At 37.5% G+C, this 20768-nt stretch overlaps 1 protein-coding gene across 1 annotated transcript in view; it reads right to left on the minus strand.

Annotated features, from left to right (window-relative positions):
- LOC149570456 (ruvB-like protein 1) overlaps positions 1-16723 on the minus strand; it is a 29619-nt gene extending 12896 nt beyond the window's left edge. The window contains exons 1-3 of the mRNA XM_089823104.1: positions 16435-16723; positions 2150-2239; positions 1499-1687 (exon numbers count right to left, since the gene is read on the minus strand). Of these exons, the coding sequence (XP_089679230.1) occupies positions 1499-1687; positions 2150-2239 (279 nt within the window). The 5' untranslated portion in view covers positions 16435-16723. The remainder of the gene's footprint in view (positions 1-1498; positions 1688-2149; positions 2240-16434) is intronic.
- Positions 16724-20768: the final 4045 nt, after the last annotated feature.

Consider the following 20768-nt stretch of genomic DNA (forward strand, 5'->3'; position numbering starts at 1 on the left):
GTGGTGCAATTATTTATATAGGATCTATTGAAACCGCTATTAAGATCGGCAGGCAGTGTCCCTAATGGAGTGCAGGGGCAGCAATCCTTTCTGAATTCAATGTGGTACAGAGCAGGGTTGAGGGGCAAAGTCCCCAACACCAAGCCAAAATTAAAGCCTTCAAGACTACACGGACCCAAGTGACATGCACTATGTTTCATAATCTCATCCCTATGTTTTCAACTTTTCTCAACACCAAGTTCCCACTATTTTTAACCAAATCTTAATTCTTTAGAATTTAGAAAACGAACATTAAAGCTACAGAATCTGGCCAGTCTGTACAATGAGGCTACACAGTTGATGGCAGGAATAGCACCATTCCTAAACATATTTAAATATCAACATCCTAAAATTAAGATAAGAGATAAGAGAGTACATCCAAGTAAAACAAAAACAGTAACAGTTGTTTGAATGGTCTATATTGCCTACTATTCCATGTAAAGACCATTTCTATGTGCCATCATGTTGTCTGCTTGTTCCAAGCTTTGAAACAAATCAAAACATTATACTGACATAGAGAAACCATGGAGGTATCTCAAAATTCTGGGAGCATTTGAGGGACCTGTGAAAGCACCCAAGCTGTCTCAAGGATACCTGATCACGGGAGGGTATCACGGAAACATTCACATTGAGAGGGAAGCATCATGAGGACGTCTCCTTCATGTTGGTGACAGAGGGGTGGCAATAGGAGGAACATTTTGCAGCCTCCCGACATCCTTTTAAGAAGAGGATGCATCACATTGAACACTAATATTTTCAAATTAATTAAACTACATCCTAATTAAGATATCGGGATTCATCTACGTAGTTTTGTAGACAAACTCATCAGCCCACGGTTCATGAGTATTGGTTCACAAGAACCCATCTCTCAGTACTCCAGCTCAAGCGCGCTTAACACAAAGTTTCCTCCAAGGTTAAGCCAACTTTGCTTGCAACCCCCTTTGTAAAACCTTCAATAAATGTTGTGCCTTATGAAACATTCATTGTAAAGTCCCTTAAGCTCATCAATTGATAAGCAGGAGATATTTCCACAGGAAGTTAAATTGTGATATTACTATCAAGATTCAACTATGTAGCTTTTTAGTCAAACTTGTTAGCCCATTTTTCATGAGTAAAGGTTCACGAGAACTCAATCTCTCATGAGATGCAAGGAACACTTAGCACTCATTGCATCTAGGTGAAGCACTAGGACGTCCTGAATTTAACAGCAGATTTTCCTCCAAAGTCAAGCACATTTTGCTTGCAAACCATTTTCAAAACCTTCAACAAATGTTGTGCATTATTGTTCAAACTAGCTAAAATACAAAATCCAGAAGTGGGAGGCACATGCACAAAGGATAAGACTAAGTTCTGGTATGGAGTGACATTGATAATAAAAATAATAGTCAATCACAAAATGCATTCAAAAATTACTCTGTGCAAAGGAACCTATCAACTAAAATAACTTCGGACTAAATACCTTGCTTCCGAGCTCCTGGGAGATGCCCAATGCAAGAGCTGTTTTTCCAGTACCAGGTGGACCCGCAAGAAGAAGGGCACGACCAGCCATCTTCTTCTGACGAATCATGTCCACCACCAATCCAGCTGCTTCTCTCGCTTGCTCCTGCCCAACAAAACCCGCAGCCAGAGGTAAAGGACTGCCATCCTCCTGAAACCACAAAAGAGAACAAAACCAACCACACAAAGTTTAAATAATTAAGTAGTATAAACCTTAAAACCCTAGTAGTGCTCAAAGAAATATATGCTTTAGTTATGTTCTTTGTTGCTACTAATATCACCAATCAAACTCATGTTTCTGAGCAACCTTGCGCATTATATAATCCTTAGCTTTTGAACATGCATCACAAAACATATGTACCCAGCATCAATAAAACAAAAACAAATTGCCTCTAAAGCCCTCTGCCCTGGCAGCATTCAACAATATTCATATAAAATTGACTCTTTCGAAATCAATCTTCATCATAAAAACTCAAAGAACAAAGAGTGTGAGACCTTTAATGCCCACTATGCAGACAACCATGAACACTATTTCACAAACCTCTAAGAAAAGTATGAAGTCAGAAATAGTTCTAGATTACAAAGGAAGTAGAACAAGAAGAAAGTTGCAAACCTTGAGACCTAAGCCTTTTATGTGCGTATGCGTTGCAATCCGCAACTTCTTCGAAGTGGACTGTAGTTCTTCGATCTTCATTTCTTTCATCTATAACAAGGTACCAGATGCAGTTAAGTGGACTGTACTTCTTCAATCTTCATCTATTCGAAGTGGACTCTATTTCTTTCAAATGATAATTAGCAGTAACCATAATGCAAGTAATGCTATAATAGATCAGGCATGAATTCAGCATTAACGGCACCAGATGAGCAGTCCAAGAAGATAGCCAACAATACATGCAATACGGGATTATGTATTTGCTGCTCCCAAGGACATAACTTCAAAGGAGCAGCAATAGTGGGGACAGCAAACAGAGAACTATAAAATACGGTAATGAAAAACAGAGCACATATATATTAACCAGGATAAGTGCATTAAAGTGGTTCATGAATGTTAAAGATCGATGTTTATACATTAATTTAAGGTTATTCAAGAGCATGCTGTTATCAATAGAACAAATCAAGGAAAAGTAAGTAATTCAATGGCAATACTATCAAGTGTTTACTTCACAAAAGCTGATAATAATAGAGTCGATAGTGAGCTATTCACTATCAGATTTGCAATTAGCCAGACACAGTACATTCAGTGGTCCTTTGAATAGTAAATGATTTCTAAGATCAGAGTGATGTTTTCTCAAATTGCCCAAAGATAACTTAATCATGACATGGCAAAGATCAGGTAGGTTACAAGGATGGACAGTTTCAGCTAACAATGACACTATGGCCAGGAATGATCACCTAAGCAGCACCATCATTATGTATCCATAGCAATGACATTGGTATCAGTATGATTAAAAAAAGACAATATATGCCATCATATTCAAAATGATCACCAAAGTGTTATCCCACTTGACAGACTTGTCATTGATATCATAAAAACATTTGCCAACAACTACAGCGAGTTATGCTATTGAATCATGCATACGATATTTGGACATTATTTACATTGTAAATAAACATTTGCATGATGGGTACGTATGAACTATGACAGTGATTATTTTCTCAGAAAATCCATTGCATGCCATTGTTGATTTTAATATCCAACTTTCTGGAACTTCTTTTCAATGCCTACCATGTAAATAAAAACAGTAATATCAGATGCCTTCGTACTGATCAACTATGGAGATTATACAATATTTATTCAACAAGACATGAAATGATCAGTGACATCAATCATAGATTGGATCCTTGTCCTTACATTCTGGAAATTATAGAGACAACAAATGTTTATTTAGCTTTATAAAGAGCAATTTACTCATGTTAAAGATTGAAGGAGTCAATCATGAATCGTGTTTGACAAACAAAACATATCATCTATTCAAAGCACGATATCTTCCACATGGTGGATATTCTGAATCATTTTCGACATATGTAGAACCATAACTACATAAGACAACGATTGAAAGACCTGTCATATTTGGTGCAGGAGCACCAGGAGCCCAAGGAACACCAAGGGGGTCACATGGAAGACCCAAAGAATTTGAAGACTAATAAAAAAATCATTTATGGTAACTTAGGATTGTAATGAGACCATTAAGGTCATTTCATGATGCTTTCGTGGCCAATAGAGCCATTTGATGTAATGCCTAAAATTGAGTCAAGAGCATATGAAGGCTAATAGCCCTAGTAAGGGTCACTATGCTTGGACCAATGATTTAGATTCCTTAATAGATACTAGGAGTTGAGATTATGTAAAACGATCATTAATGTCATGAAATATGTAATGGAGGATCACCATGGTTAAAAGGGACCCTATAGTGATAAGTGAACAATCAGGCCAAGAAAGGCTAATAGGATGGTAGATTAATGTTTTAATGTCTAAGTCATGTAAAATGAGTTGTAAGGGCATCCAAAAGCAAAAGGGGAGTATTGGTTTAAACATCTCAATGTTTCTAGTAGGTGGTTGACAACACTCTAAAAACCCCTCCCCCCCCAAAAGTAGTTACTGTTGGTTTTGACAACTGGAACTAAGTCGGCCTTTGAAAGAGAAAGAAATCTTTATAAAGCATAGCATGCTCAATGCCAAAATGGCATGATTGTTGTAATACAAGTTCTGATAAATAAAAGTTGCTTGATTGCTTGTAATGGTGTTCATGTTCTTAGCACAATCGTTTTCTTGAATGAAAGATCATTGCTTTGAGAGAGTATTGATTGGAAGTAATAATATGGTGTATTAACTTTGTTTTGGTTTTGGAATCTCTTCATTTGACTACGTATATTAGAAGATCTATTAGTGTGTTTTCATAACTGATAAAACCCAACTAAGGGATTGCAAAAAGTATCTAAGATGTGGAAAAAAAAACTTCCATATTAATGTGCAACAAGTCTCCATATCGGGCAGGGGTATGGGAGAATGTAAATACTTCCTATCCTATATATTGCAGAGCAACCATGCATGACATGAGCACATGATTCAATGATGAAATGACTGTGATCAGTCAGTGAAGTGGGTTTGGACAGCAGAGTTAATGGATAGGCTTTGTCCACAAGTCTGGCAGATGATTAGGCAAGAGAGACTATTGAGAGATGAAGGGAATAAAGTTAACAAGTTGTTGAAGGCATGGGTTGAGTCTAAAAGCCCAAAGGAAGGACTGGACAAATAGTTTGTAGAAGGATACGCTGACTGTCAAATCAAAACAGTGGACTGGTAATCTGCCTTTATTTAGTGTTCATTTGACATTGTGGAAGAGTTCTAAGGTTCACTGAGTGTGGGCAGGGCCTGAGAGAGTGTTTCTGAGGTGTCTTAGTAGAGGAAGTGGAGAGATATTAAATAAGAGGGGGTTAATGTGACTGTTCCAAAGAGTTCTTACTGACTGTCATGCTGACAGAGTAAGGACAGTAAGAGTCCTTATTGGTCATGAAATCATAGTGCAGAAGTGTAGGGTGGGTTTCTATGTTGTGAGGATTTGTTGTTAAGTACATGGTGTTGGTTCATTCAAGACAAGGGTCTGTTTTATAGGCATCATAGAGACAGTCACAACCAGGAACAGTTCACTGTTTGAGGGAGTCTTGAGTTGATGATAAGGCATGGTTGTAGCCTTAAGGGACATGGGAGATGTCATAATCTATAAGTAAAGTGGAGCATTGCTTGTGGTAAGGATGGTTGTTGATTGAGTTGGTACTGTCATGGGGAATAGGTGACTAGCATGAAGGATATGCAATCAGTCAAGTTGAAGAATGTGATCAGACTTGAAGATGCAACCAGAGTTGATATGATCCATGATGAGGAGTGTTAGAAGGGAAGTCGGCAAATGATCTTGGAAAGCAAGATGATGCTGATAGGATGGTGGCAGAGGGTAGGTACAATGTAAAGGTGGACTAAAGTGCATCTATAATGTGGAATGATCATTTAAGGATCTTGACACTGATTGAGAGTCTATTGAAGGTTTGAGTTGAAGTGGTGTAGTGGTTGGGGAAACTTGGAGTTGTTCCTTGTTGAGAAAAGTTGAGTAGTGTCTTGAAGTGACGCTTTTAATGTGAGAAGTTGTATCTCACTGTTACCTTGAAAGATTATTGTCCTATTAATTTGGACTTTTGAGTGATCCACCTTACTTCACATCAAAATGGTATCAGAGCAAGCGAAAGGTCTAGGAGGAGAGATCAAGATGGCAGTTACAAAATCAGAGAACGAACTGGCAAAGTTAATAAAAGAGTTCCTGATTGAAGACAGGAAAAGAGATGAAGAAAAGAAGAAGAAAAGAGATGAAGCAAAGAGGATGCAAAAAGAGGAAGAAAGGAAGATGCAAGAGGAGATAGAAAGAATGAAGAAAGTATTAGATAAATATGAAAAGAGTTTGAAGGTACTTGCTGAACTTCTAGAGCAAGCAGAACCCGATAGTGACAGGGTTGAGGATGCTCAAGTAGTAGCAGATGTTGAAGAAGAGGATGAAGACCCTAATGCTGAAGGTGTTCAAGAGTGTCATGTCCCCTTTTCAAATAATTAAAAATAATAATCTTTACTAAGGCAAGCAGGCTCAAAAAGCTGAAGTTTCGAAAAAAGGGGATAATCTTTGGAAGCTAATGGACTAATAAATGAAAATTATTATTAAAATATGTTTAATTAACCCATCTTGGACGTGAGTTAGGGTTATGCCCTCTTTTAAAGGGTTTGGAGGCATTTTGGGCTCATTCCAGAACTTGATTTTTGCTCATTTCTTTGTTGTTCTTCAGAGGCTGCCAAACCTGTGGAGAAGGAGACCCAAGAACGGGAGTTTGCAGGTTTCCAAAAAGGCTAAGGACAGAAGTTTGAAGCCATTCCATGTGCATGCTCATGCAGAGTTTGCCTTGTGCTGAACAGTGCAGATTTGTGGGTTTTCGAGTGTTTTTTTTTATTTATTAATAATATGTGAAGCTGTGAAGTTTTTGGCACTATTTCGGGCATACTCGATTTGGGGTTTATTGAGAAATTGGTGGATATTTGAAATATTGGTTGTTTGATTTTAAAGAACTGATTAGAGGCTTGAAATATCATATAAAATCAGGAAAGGGACATTTCAATGGTATCAAAGCTATGATCTTGCCAGCCTGAGGGTTTGTAGAAGTTTGCATGTCAGTTTTGACAACTACCCAAATCTTGCATGTCATAATTTATGGTTGCATGTTGCTTCTAATCAGCTGCATGTCAAAATTTATGATTGCATGCTACTTCTAATTATTTGCATGTTAGTTCTTGGTGAATTTGGTGGTTGCATGTTGCTTCTAATCAGCCGCATGTCAAAATCTATGGTTGCATGCTACTTCTAATCATTTGCATGTTAGTTCTTGGTGAATTTGGTGGTTGCATGTTGCTTCTAATCAGCTGCATGTCAAAATCTATGGTTGCATGCTACTTCTAATCATTTTAGTTCTTGGTGTTTGAAGAAGTTATAACCTATGGGGGTTACACTCTACTTTATCCAGAATGGACAGGTATAGTACAGAGTCTCAAAGGACACGATCTTGGACAATTGATACCCAGAGTCAGAACAGTAGAAAGGATGGTTATTTAGAAATTCGAGATAAACTTAGGAAAATAAGCCATGACATGTCTGAACAGTTGGTTGACCACCACCGTATGATGAATGACATGTTGTCCGATCCAGCTAAGGTGAATAAGTTGACTAGATTTCTATTTGGCAGATTTTCTCACAGGGCAGATGACACAATTACCAAGAACTTGCATGAGGAGTTTGAAAAACTAGCTTATAGCCAGGCAGAGGTCTCAGATTCTACTCTGCCACAGGAGGTAGTGGGTTAAGATGATGATTATGAGGATGTTGTGCATGATGGTGAGATACCTGGTAGAGATGAGCAAACATTGAGCATTCATGACTTTGCTGAGAAAGAGTACCAGGCACAGTTAGATGCTTCATCACATGAGGTTGAGGCAGGTAGTACTTCACATGATTTGTCCAACCAGCTGAAGGTGAACAAAGATAGTATTGTGACTTCATTATCTCATCATGACAGGATGTGGGATATGATAGAGGATCACATTTGAATGATTCAATTACAGGGTAGACATAAGGGAGTTCAGGAAAAGTCTTCTTGTGTTGACTTACAAGCGATTAGGGAAGGAATGGGAACGATAAAGTTGAGTTATTTACATCTTCTATCAGATCGTGACCATCTTCTTAGCCTTGTTGGAGACTATTCAGATGCCTTGAGGAGGAAGGAGGAGGAAGTTGACAGGCTTTCTCACGAGCTTGAGGACACTCGAGCTTCTTTGGTGAATACTCCATTGGCATTACAAGACTGGGAGAGACATGGGGATAAGCATGGCATGGAATTGAATTTAGTTTCATCTTGCACTCCTAATACTCAGCTTTCTGCAAATAGTAGATCATATATGGTCATTGATAATGTTGCGAGTTCATCTTGCATTCACATCCAAGATATAGGGACAATGTCAGACAGGTATGTGGAATTAGTTGGTATTGGTCATATTACTCAGGTGAGGAGTTTGCTTGAGTTACCAGCTGATTATAGTTTACGGATATGGACTTGAGATTGTTATATTGGCGTTTGGGATTCAATTGACTGGAAATCTTTAACACTTTTTGGTAGTAGTGATTGTTTGGGTGCTATCATGGATTTGATTAGTAGATTGCACGGTGTTGTCTTTTCTTGTGCCAGGAGCTTATCCGATGTTGGTATTAGTTTTTATACACCGGTGTTGGGCTTTGTTCATATATCCAGTCGACCATTTTTGCTGGAATGTGTTGATGATCTTTCATATTTGGCAGTGTGTACAGATGAGTCTCAGGATCATATTGGCATTGATGACATCCAGGAGGATGCAATGGATAGTTTTGAAGACTTAGTTTCCTTGGTGGTTTCTTTTGGTACAGAGGAGTTGGATAGCAATGCTACAGTTTTTGATACTCCGTATGTTGATATGAGCTTTGGAGTTGATTCGCATGATATGGATGGTAATACTCTAGAGACCAATAACCTTGAGGATACTCCTTTAGATAGTGCGTCAGAGGAGGTTTGTAAGATACAGTCTAGCCAGTGCCATCATGTGTCTAGTCAGTTGAGAGTTAGTGAGCGAGACATTGGTATTGCTTGCCAACATTTCGATGTTGTTCGTCAATTGTTAGCAGTTTATGGATGGGGTTCTCCTACTAGTGATGAGCAGGGAGGCAGTTATCTTGCTTTGACAGAGTTCCACTCTTTATGGGAGGCTTTCTGGAGTCTGAGACAGGATTATATGCAGTTGGTAGCCGATAGAGATTATCTTATGGAGTGGGGCAGTACAGCATACGATTCATTGTTGGCCAAGGAAGATGAGGTGAATGAGCTTACTCAGCAGCTTGAGGTGACTTCTGAGATTCTTGAGAGTACACAGTTGGCTTTCAAGGAGTCACAGTTTCATTTGGCTACGGTGACCATGGACTTAGAGCAACTACAGCCTTTACCAGATTCTGTACAGTCACAAGCTGTGGTGTATGGTGATTTGAGGATGTCCATGGTCGAGATTGTCAAAGACAGTGGAGATGGGGATGCATCCATCCTTGATGCTAACATTGGCATATCGGGTTCATCCCCACTAAAGTCAGGTTCAGTTGAGTTGGGTGCTGCAGCAGATTGTTGTGGTATGCCTGACATGGTGGTGACCTCTAGTACTAATGGCACGAAAATTAGAGATGTTGTATCAAAGACCATGTGTGATGTTGGTGAGCTGACAGTTGGCATGGTTCCTGCTAGTAATACTACTCCCTTGGCGATGTCTTCAGAGGTAGTAGTCAGTTCCAACTTGGTTGGTGATCGATTGCAGTTAGTTACATCTGGATTGCAGTTTGAGCCACTGACTGAGATTGGCGCATTCTATCAACATTACATTGTGAGGTATGCTCATCAATTCACCTTTGATGACCATGTTGATGAGATGATGATACAGAGATGTACTTTGGTTCCTAGTGCTTATCATCAGTTATGGGATAGTTTGACGCCTCGGGATGAGAGTTGTGATGGGCACGACATGGCGATAGGTTCTACAGTTGACAACTTGATAATACATGACTTAGAGCAAGAGTTTTGGAGTGATGCTTCAGCGGGTGTTGTTATTGATTCTACTCCTTTGGCTATGACATCTCCTAACTTAGCTGGTGATCAGTCACAGTGGGTTGTATCACTTGTTCATGGTGAGTTGTTGACTGAGGTTGGTTTTTTTTTATCAACATTATATTGCAGGGTATGTACATCAGTTAGCATTTGATCCTTGTGTTGAGGAGTTGATGGCAAGCAAATTTGGTTTGGGTTCCATTTCTTGCTGTTTATCTTGTGATGGCTTTTCACCATTAGGGGTGCATGGGAGTTATGGTTATGAGACAGTGGCTGGTGATCTGCAGAGTTGTGTTGACTGCAAGAGTTGTACAGTGTGTGGATTCTCCATACTTGGTAGAGTTTCATTCGGGAGCATTCACCATTGTTGCAAAGTTGGATTGTATATTCTGTATAGGCTAGTGGGATGCGTTGATGATATTTATTGTGTTGGCAGTTTGATTTGTCCACTTTACTTGGGTTTTGATGTTCTAAGAGTTTGTGTCTCGTGGGTTTCTGACGGAGGAAGTTGTGACTTTGGAGTTTGGTTGAACAGTAATTGTTAGTTTGATTATGGATTCCTCTTGGTTATATTGCGGCGGATATTGCAGAAGCCTGTGTTAATTGACAATAGTATAGTTCATGACTACATTTGGGATCCAGGTGGATTGATTGGTTTATTGTTCAGCCATTGCTTGAGGACAAGCAATATTTGGAAGGGGAGGACTTGTCATGTCCCCTTTTCAAATAATTAAAAACAATAATCTTTACTAAGGCAGGCAGGCCAAAAAGGTGAAGTTTCGAAAAAAAGGGATAATCTTTGGAAGCTAATGGACTAATAAATGAAAATTATTATTAAAATATGTTTAATTAACCCCTCTTGGACGTGAGTTAGGGTTATGCCCTCTTTTAAGGGGTTTGGAGGCATTTTGGGCTCATTCCAGAACTTGATTTTTGCTCATTTCTTTGTTGTTCTTAAGAGGCTGCCAAACCTGTGGAGAAGGAGACCCAAGAACAGGAGTTTGCAGGTTTCCAGGAAGGCTAAGGACGGGAGTTTGACGCCATTCCATGTGCATGCTCATGCAGAGTTTGCCTTTGTGCTGAATAGTGCAGATTTGTGGATTTTCAGGTGTTTTTTTTAATTTATTAATAATATGTGAAGCTATGAAGTTTTTGGCACTATTTCGAGCATACCCGATTTGGGGTTTATTGAGAAACTGGTGGATCTTTGAAATATTGGTTGTTTGATTTTAAAGATCTGATTAGAGGCTTGAAATATCATATAAAATCAAGAAAGGGACATTTCAAAGAGACACAAAAACATGTGGAAGAAGAAGAGGATGTTGGTGAAGACAGCAATGAAACAAGTCATATGGGGCTTGGGTGTGATGCATTTGTGGTTGGGACAATAGTATGTCCTTTGAATATGGAGAAGGGTAACGATGATGGAAAGTACCCGTATAACAGAGAGTTTGGAGGCTAATGATGTAGTATTAAAATTGGATGTTAATTTACAATACCAAGGAGAATGGCATGAGGACAAAGTGGTTGCAGAGGTCTCACAGGAAGAAGAGACCGCCAGTGAATTGGCAGTGATGCTGAAGGGCCAAGAGGAAGATCCATTGATGATTTACTCTCCAAGCATGGAGAAAGGATGGGCAGACGTAGATGAGTATCTTGACAAGGCACCTTGGATGAATTTGCAGAGCTACGCAATGACAGAAGTCATGAGCATAATGTCAGTGTTGCTGATGGATAATGATGAGCAGCAGATGATCCGTATTTTGCCCATAGGAGGCAAGCCTATAGCGAAGATGAAAAGGAGCAATGGCAAGCAGTATCAAACAAGGATGCCATGGATCATATATGATGATCTCTTTAAACCAAAGGTGAAAATGAGGTATATTTTGTTCCTAACATATTTGTTGCAGGAATCACTCCAAGAGGACTTGGAAAAGCTTCAAAGTTGGGGAGTATGGCACAGGAGCACCAGGAGCCCAAGGAACACCTATGGGGGTCGGTCAAATGGAAGACCCTGAGAATTTGAAGACTACGAAAAAAAACATTTATGGTCATTTGGGATTGTAATGAGACCATTAAGGTCATTTCTTGATGCTTTCATGGCCAATAGAGCCATTTGACATAATAAGTCTAAAATTGTGTCAAGAGTCTATGAAGGCTAATAGCCCTAGTAAGGGTCACTATGCTTGGACCAATGATTTACAGTCCTTAATAGCTACAAGGAGTTGAGATTATGTAAAATGATCATTATTGATCATGAAATATGTAATGGTGGGTCACTATGGTTAAAAGGGACCCTATAGTGATAAGTGAACAATCAGGCCTGGAAAGGCTAATAGGTTGGTAGATTAAAGTTTTAATGTCTAAATCATGTCAAATGAGTTGTAAGGGCATCCAAAAAAGGGGAAGTATTTGGTTAAACATCTGAATGTGCTAGTAAGTGGTTGTCGGGTTGACAACTATGTTGTCAACATGACAACATTCTAACCCCACCTGAAACTAGTTACTGTTGGTTTTGACAGTTGGAACTAATTACAGACAATTAGTCAGCCTTTGAAAGAGAAAGAAATCTTTATAAAGCATATAGCATGCTCGATGCCAAAATGGCATTATTGATGTTCATGTAATACAACTTCTGATAAATAAAAGTTGCTTGATTGCTCTTTAATGGTGTTCATGTTCTTATCAGTCACTTTCTTGAATGAAAGATCATTGCTTTGAGAGAGTATTGATTGGAACTGGAAGTGATAATATGGTGTATTAACTTTGTTTTGGTTTTCAAATCTCTTCATTTGACTGCATATATTAGAAGATATATTAGTGTGTTTTCATAGCTGATAAACCTGACTAAGGGTTTGCAGAGATTATCTAAAATGTGAAAAGAAAAACTTCCATATTAATGTGCAATAAATCTCCATATCGGGCAGGGGTATGGGAGAATGTAAAAATTTCCTGTCCTATTTATTGCAGAGCAACCATACATGATAGGAGCATGTGATTCCACGATGATATGACTGTGATCAGTCAGTGAAGTGGGCTTGGACAGCAGAGTTAACGGATAGGCTTTGCCCACAACTCTAGCAGATGATTTGGCAAGAGAGACTATTGCGAGATGAAGGGAATAAAGTCCACAAGTTGTTGAAGGCATGGGTTAAGTCTAAGAGCCCAAAGGAAGGACTAGACAAATAGTTTGTAGAAGGATACGCTGAGTGTCAAATCAAACCAGTAGATTGGTAAGCTGTATTTTTTAATGTTCATTTGACATTGTGGAAGAGTTCTAAGGTTCATTGAGTGTGGACAGAGCCTGAGAGAGTGCTTGTGAGGTGTGTCTTAGTTGAGGAAGTGAAGAAATATTAAATAAGAGGGGGTTATTGTGACTGTTTCAAAGGGTCCTGAGTGTCATGCTCACAGAGTTAGGACAGTAAGAGTCCTTATTCGTCATGAAGTCAAAGTGGATAAGTGTAGAGTGGGTTGCTCTGTTGTGAGGATTTTTTGTTAAGTACATGGTGTTGGATTTATTCAAGACTAGAGTCAAGGGCTGATCCAGGACAAGGATCTGTTGTAGAGGTATCATAGAGACAGTCACAACCAGCAACAGTTCACTGTTTGAGGAAGTCTTTCAGTTGATGATAAGGCATAGCTGTAGCCTTGCAGAACATGGGAGATGTCAGTATCTATAAGTAGAGTGGAGCATTGCTTGTCGTAAGGATGATTGTTTATCAAGTTGGTGCTGTCATAGGGAATAGGTGACTCGCATGAAGGATATGCGATCAGTAAAGTTGAAGAGTGTGATCAGAGTTGATATGATCCATGATGAGGAGTTGTTGGAAGGGAAGTTGGCAAATTATCTTGGAAAGCAAGATGATGCTGATATGATGGTGGCAGAGGTTAGGTACAATGTAAAGGTGGAGTAAGGTGGATCTATGATGTGGAATGATCCTTTAAGGATCTTGTGACTGATTGAGAGTCTATAGGAGGTTTGAATTGAAGTAGTAGGGTGGTAGGTGGAACTTGGAGTTGTTCCTTGTTGAGAGAAGTTGAGCAGTGCCTTTAAGTGACACTTTTGATGTGAGAAGTTGTATCTCACAGTTACCTTAAAGATTATCGTCCTATTAGATTGGACTTTTGAGTGATCTACCTTGCTCTGCATCAATATTCTCCAGTTATGAATAACGGCATAGCAAGACAAAGCGGGCTCTTAAAGATTTGGTTATTGGATTTTATGACAGAAATATCATATATGTATTCATGTAAAGTCCTTAAAAAGATCTCAGAATTTTCTCTTTTGAAAACACAATGTTGAAAGAACAGCATTAACTTTCAGTGGAATAAATATACATTACTGTCAGGGTTGACTATATATACACAATGTTTCATTTATTGGGTGGCATCAAGTCTTCCTTATATTAAAAATAAATAAATCAATGATGACATTTATATTCTATATGTGGTTGTCAGGTCAAGAGACAAACCAGATTCGGTTTAACACTTATGCAAACTGACAAACTAGAGTTAATTACCTTTGTTTAATTCAGACAACACCTCAATAAAATGATGAAAGGTAAAAAACTGATGGCTGGAAGGCCATATGTGTCAAAGAAAGACATGGCAGTCGGCAGAGTTGCAACAGTTTGTTTTTAAACCGCCGATGATTATGAATTATATATAGCATTTCTTTCATTTGGAAATTTGGTGTGTGTATCACACGACAATAACAAGTCACCACCATCAGAAGTAAAGTTGTTGTTGTTGAATATGATATTCACAAGAACATTAAAGCCTAACACAATTGTAACAAAGGAGCCCTTGAATAAGAAGAATTGGAGAAAGATTCTCAGTAGAAGACAGTTAGCAGGACGGACTATTGATGAAGATTTTAAGACTGGTAATCAGAGATGATACAGGGATAACAGCAAACAGTGAGGTGAATCTTGGTTCTGTGTGATCTCTGTTCTAACAGAACATTATGTTTGAAATCAGACCTCTTGTTTTCGCAATCCATTATGTCATAATATACAGTGGACTGATTGTGTTATATCAAACTTAGATAAGTTTTGGTACAGACATCAAGAAAAATTACATCTGCAGTATCATTCTTTCATATTGAAGCCAACTCGCAGAGAGATTATTAAAAATATCCTGATTCATCTGAAGTCTATCTAAAGCATACCTATTTGTCTATTTCCATCTGTAATAGCAGAGGTTTTAATTTGGGATTATATCATTCTTAAGGTTGGGGCTTTGAGAATCTTGAAGTTGACACTTAGTTTGTTGAATTGTAATTTTGGATGTTTGGTGCTCACAGGTTTTGATTTGTAGTCAGGTTGTACGGGCAGACAGCTTATGCCTTGGGGGTTGATGCCCTAAAAAGACATTGTAATATTTCTAATTGTGAGGCTGGAATAGGACCATAGGTCCTAGCAGCATTGCTCACCGTGGTTTTCTCCCTTTTTGGGTTTCTGTGTCATATTCTTGTGCAGGGTTCTTTTGTCTTGTGGTGTATCTTCTTTATCTTCTATTTGGTGTTTTAACTTCAACGTGCACTAAAACAAATTGATTAAAAGTAATGAACTGGATAAGTGTTTAAGTTTTATAACTACTAATTCTCACACACACCCCTCTTAGAAGTAAAATTGTATTTTACACAAAGGCAAAACATTGATGAATGTATCAGCATTGTGAATGTTTGAGGAGAAGTCTCATTGTAACCGAGCTTATACAAGATAGACACTACTGCCATGAGATCACCAAGTGTTGATATTCATATATGTGTTATGGTTCTACTGTCTACTGTTATCACAGTCATTGAATACATCATTGGAGTGATAGTGCTGCTGAAGGCAGTCATACTGTCTTATGACAGTGCTCTAAAGTTAGCCAAGCAATAAAGAGGAACATCATAAGATCAGTGACCCATTCCTTGAGCCCAGAAAACCAGTCAAAGGGTTTTTCAAGAGCAAAGTATGCCAAGCTAATAAAGAGCTTACCATTTTACCAGACAATATGTGAAAGGAATGCAGATTTAAAAGAGTACAACGAGTTCAACATACACATCAGAAGGAGCATTAATTAGTCTTTTACAAAAACACTCTAATGAACGTAAACAACAGAATGGTGATAAACCCTGCAATATACTGCGAAACACCGCGCAAAAGAAGTCTACAAAACAGGAAGAAAGAAGGTCGCGGCTAGTAACAGAAAACGTGGAATTATTTGAAGTTTTACGAATGAGAAATTTACAACAAGGGTTTCAGAATTGTCAAGGGTCACAGCTTACATAGAAAGGCCATTGTAGCAGGAAAAAGATGGAGAAGCCTGAAGTTCTTATATCATATAATCCGCAAATGTTTTCACAAAAGCCCTGGTTTGAACTAAGTAGCACATACGAAATACTCGTGTCAAGAGCCGCGGTTGAGAATTACAGGGGCAAAAGAACCTGGAATGGAACTACTACAAATGCAAATAGATGCCAAAGGGAGCTGCAGTTCATCAAACAGTCAGAAAGAATGTTTTCACGATCGCCATGGCTGCATAGTTTCGAAGAGACGACATATTTGCATACAGAAAAGCCTCGCGATAATCAACACAGAAAAAGTATATGACCTACCACACTAAGAGACAGAGATATAAAAAGCATGTTCACCATATTTCATTAGCAGTGAAATCACAGCTGGAAGCCAAATATGGTACAAAATGTACCTGTTTACTTCCAAAATCTGTGAAGAAATATGAAATCTCCTTCAAATCGTTAAAACCTTACAGAAACCCTAGATCTCAAAAAAATTGATATGGTGGGTTTACTGAACAGTGGAATCCGAATTATGCTTTTGAAGTTGTCTTCTCTCGGAATTAAATCAGCTCTCCATATGTCTTTGAAATATGGCTCAAATGTCTATGATTTTTTGATTTTTTGGAATATTTCTTAAAAGTCTACGGAAATGTCTATGGATATGATTTCTGAAACATTTCCCAAATATCAATTTCTCATAAGTCTACAGATATGATTTGTTTCATTTATAGGAGGCTAGTTGAACTGACATGTTTTTTATTAGAAAATATTTTTGTCTGGTAATTGTATTTTAAGAGTTTTCATTGCATAATATTTATTTTTAAATTTAAAAATAAAAAATAAGTATGATTTATACATATGTTTTCTATTAAGATATAATTTTTCAAATAAATAAGTTAAAAATAAGTATCTATCAATTTAATTGGTAGAAAATATTAAATTCTAAGAGACAATATTTTGATACGCATTTGTTATTATCAATAAAAGGAAATTAGGGTGAGGAGAATGCTTCTGCACTAGTACAGTAGGGAAGGTAGTGCAGATTTTCTTTACAATATTTAACTATTACATAATGAAAAACACATTCATGAAATAACGTACTTAAACTGAAGATATACAATATGACACCAAATTATTCATTGGGAAAAGCCTTTGTAAACAAATGGTTACAGTCATATATCACCACTTAACCTCTTCATTGAAAGACTACAACTTATAAAACCACAATCTAAATCAATTATGAATGCATAACACTTCACCTACAAAATGCAACATAACTAATACTCTCCAAGGCGGTAACCCTGTATGGAAAAATGCAACTCAAGAAGTAGCTTCTAGATGAAGATACAATTTGGGGTCATGCAAAACATTTGACATATTTTAAAGCCATCTAAAGACATGCAAAAGGCATGATTACATCTTCAAATGAGTCTTTATTCAAACCTCCTAAGTTGGGAACTCAAATCTTACTATCTTGAAGAATGGTATTTATGCATATTGTTGGTGTCATGAGAACCTTTCATTACTTCCCATTATAATAGAATTTGTCATAATTGTCTATTATTAGTTGATTCTCTTATAACCTATCATAACCCAACTCAAGAACCCACCTTCTCCATGAAAAAGATTTCTCATACCACTTGTCCAATGTGTCATAAAGTCTAGCATAGGCTATCATATCATGACACTTGTCAATATCCTAAAAGTGGGATTCATACCTCCACATGTACACCATATTTGTCATATATTCAATTTTGAGTAGAATGTTACCAAGATCGTAGGTCCTACTAAATGACCAGACATTAGTAGACATTAATTTATTAAAACTCTAAATAAATACAATAATCAATGTTAGGCTTTGCAAAGGTTGAGACACCTTAATCTTTGGCTTAGTAATTGTACTTTAAAGAATTTGATTGCAAATAAGCTCAAGCCTTGGCCAACGATAATTTAATATTTGAAGAGCAAGAAGATTTGGTTGTTGGAAAGCAAATTCTTGATAGGAAATTCTATGAACTCTCCTTTTTAGGTGTAAATTCAATCTAAAACCTTATTTCCAAAGAATATCCTAGGTCAAAGTTCACTACTAGACAATGCTCTATTAGGAGATTCTTTATTGGGTATCTCTCTATCAAGCCCTCCTTCTAGGGTCATTTTGTTAATAGGATCTTTCAACGTGGTCAATAGGTAGTTAGGTGTTATAAGCCAACTCTTCTCAAAAGAGGGACGAGACAGGGAGTTTTAGCCCTCCAAAGTTCTTGGGTGTAGTCACGATAATGTTGGGATAAATAAGTTAACACAAGGTTGTTTGTTCAAGGGTCTTATTGGTTGCTTAAGCTTCCAAAATGAAGATCTCTGAATTGTGAATTGTTAAAAGTAAAATAAAGTGCAAAAGATAGGTCAGGATAAGGAAAGAGCAAAAAGGATCTATTTTTCATCAAAATTAATCATTAACTAAATATAAGGAAAGCATTAAACACATTAGACATATGATTAACAATCACAATACATTAAGGAAATCAAATTCATTTCATATTGTTAGTTCCCATAATTTATACTAGCATACATTCAATAATTTAAAATATTTCTTAGATAAAGGAAAACATGAGGTGGAAAACTACAAAATCTTAAGTTCCAATGTGTCAATTGCATTAATGAGTTGATTGGATCTATTATGAATTTAATCCTCAACCACCCTATTCTTTGAAGATCATCTTGCAAACCTCCAACATTTCTCTTATCGAGATGGGAATTACTTTACCAGAAGGATGCAATAATGAAGAACTTGAACCTATACTTGAGCTCAATCTTGCATATAGAATTTGATGAGCAATTTGACATTCTCTCCAGCATGAATTGTTGCCTAGGACTTGAGGGCTAGTATCGCCCATTATGAGAGTGATATTTACGAGCTAGATTGGGAAAGGGAACACACAAAAATTGGTTTTATCCTGGAAAAAGTGGAAGAAGTTAGAGCTCTAGACTTCATAATGGACCTCCTTAATTTTCTCCATGTAAACCCAGAAGAAGGTGAAGATGTAGGAGATGAAGAGGACATGGAAATGGACCAAAAAGGAATCTAACCACTATGTTTCTTGATAACAAAAGCCCATCAGTTTCTTTTGTAACTATTAGTTAGTGTTGTATAATGGATTTTTTGTAAATGTAAAAAGAGAGGGGAAAGGGGGAAGAAGAAAGATATATGGGAAGGAAGGCATAGTTTTGGTCATTCATCTATAATGCAAAAGACAATGCTTTTATGCTTTTCATATGAATACATAATAAAATTTTATGTTGTCATTCTCTGAGCCTTTGTTTATGATGAAAGAGAAATCCAGACACACCCTAATGGAGGAGATCTAGCTCCCAACAAACAAACACATAACAGAAAATGAACAAGAGGAATGAGATTTAGATCCAAAGAGACAATATTCCATATAATCAAATCAAGAAGTTTACATCGAACATGCCTAACTGTAAGGCCTTCTAGGTTACGACCATTATAAAGAAGAATGCATCTTCAAAGAAGAATAGATCTCTAAACTCAAATGTGAACTCCAACTCCAAGCTACTCCACACTAAGACTATGCCTTCATCCTCTTCCTAATAATGCCTAAGACTCTACCGAAGACCCATTAAATACTTGCACGGTGATAAGTCGACCTATTACAAATTACCAACTAAATAAACCCTTACATTAAATGCATATCCAAGCCACAAGTTGGCTCACAACAAATATTAAATACCTATCACAAAATTAAATTCAAAGGTTGGTCAAACTAGAAACTGATCACAGATAACTCGATCAATAAAGGAACCAAGACACGATCAACCATCAGAAGGATCTCTAGACTACTTGACACGTGAAAGAGCTCGATCATCAAAGAAACTTGGCTAATACTAAACTCAATCAAAATTGGAACTTGACAAACACTAGCAACTCAACAAACATTATAACTTGACAAACAGGCTGCCGACCAACTCAACATGTGAAGACACTTTGTCAATACTAGAACATGACATCAGTTGTGACTCGTTTAGAGCTCGACAAACACTAGAATAATGCAACTCAATTAGAGATCAATGAATACTGAAATAATACAACTTCGTTGATACATGAACTCAGTCAAGACTTTTACTTAGCCAACATAGCCACTTGGTAAGTATAGTAGCTTGGTAAGCACTACTACTCAACAATCATTGATTGAAAAGAGTAGGAAAGTTAAGAAACCAAGGATGCCCCTGCATCAAACTACTAGGATAGATAGAAAAGACCTCAGATGCTCCTGCATCAAATTCCCTAGGTAAATAGAAAAGTGTGTCCCACACTTTGATTCCAAAAGAAAATTTTGCACTCACCTTCATATTCACCAAAGGTTTCCACTCCATCAAGGATAAAAGGTCAAATCTAAAAACCAACCATCTATGCTTCATCCATACAAAAATCTGAATATCATCCAACTAATCAAAATACTCACTCACAGGAATAAACTAAAAATCATAATGCTCCACAAGTAATCTCTGCAACTTATCATCACAAACATCTATAACAACATCCTCATACATGAAAACCAGACTAGTAACAATATCCAAATCACAAACCCAATCAACAACAACATGTGATCTGAAATCCATAATAGTAGCAACATCTAAAGCATGTAGATCCTCCACTAAAACAATAGTAAATGAATCCATGCGAGGAACATCAAAATCCTTGTCAGTAGCAACATTCATATCCTTCATC

The sequence above is a fragment of the Cupressus sempervirens genome, chromosome 3 (assembly GCF_028749045.1).
Source record: "Cupressus sempervirens isolate cs-2001-9-10 chromosome 3, ASM2874904v1, whole genome shotgun sequence".
Classification (NCBI taxonomy): Eukaryota; Viridiplantae; Streptophyta; class Pinopsida; order Cupressales; family Cupressaceae; genus Cupressus; species Cupressus sempervirens.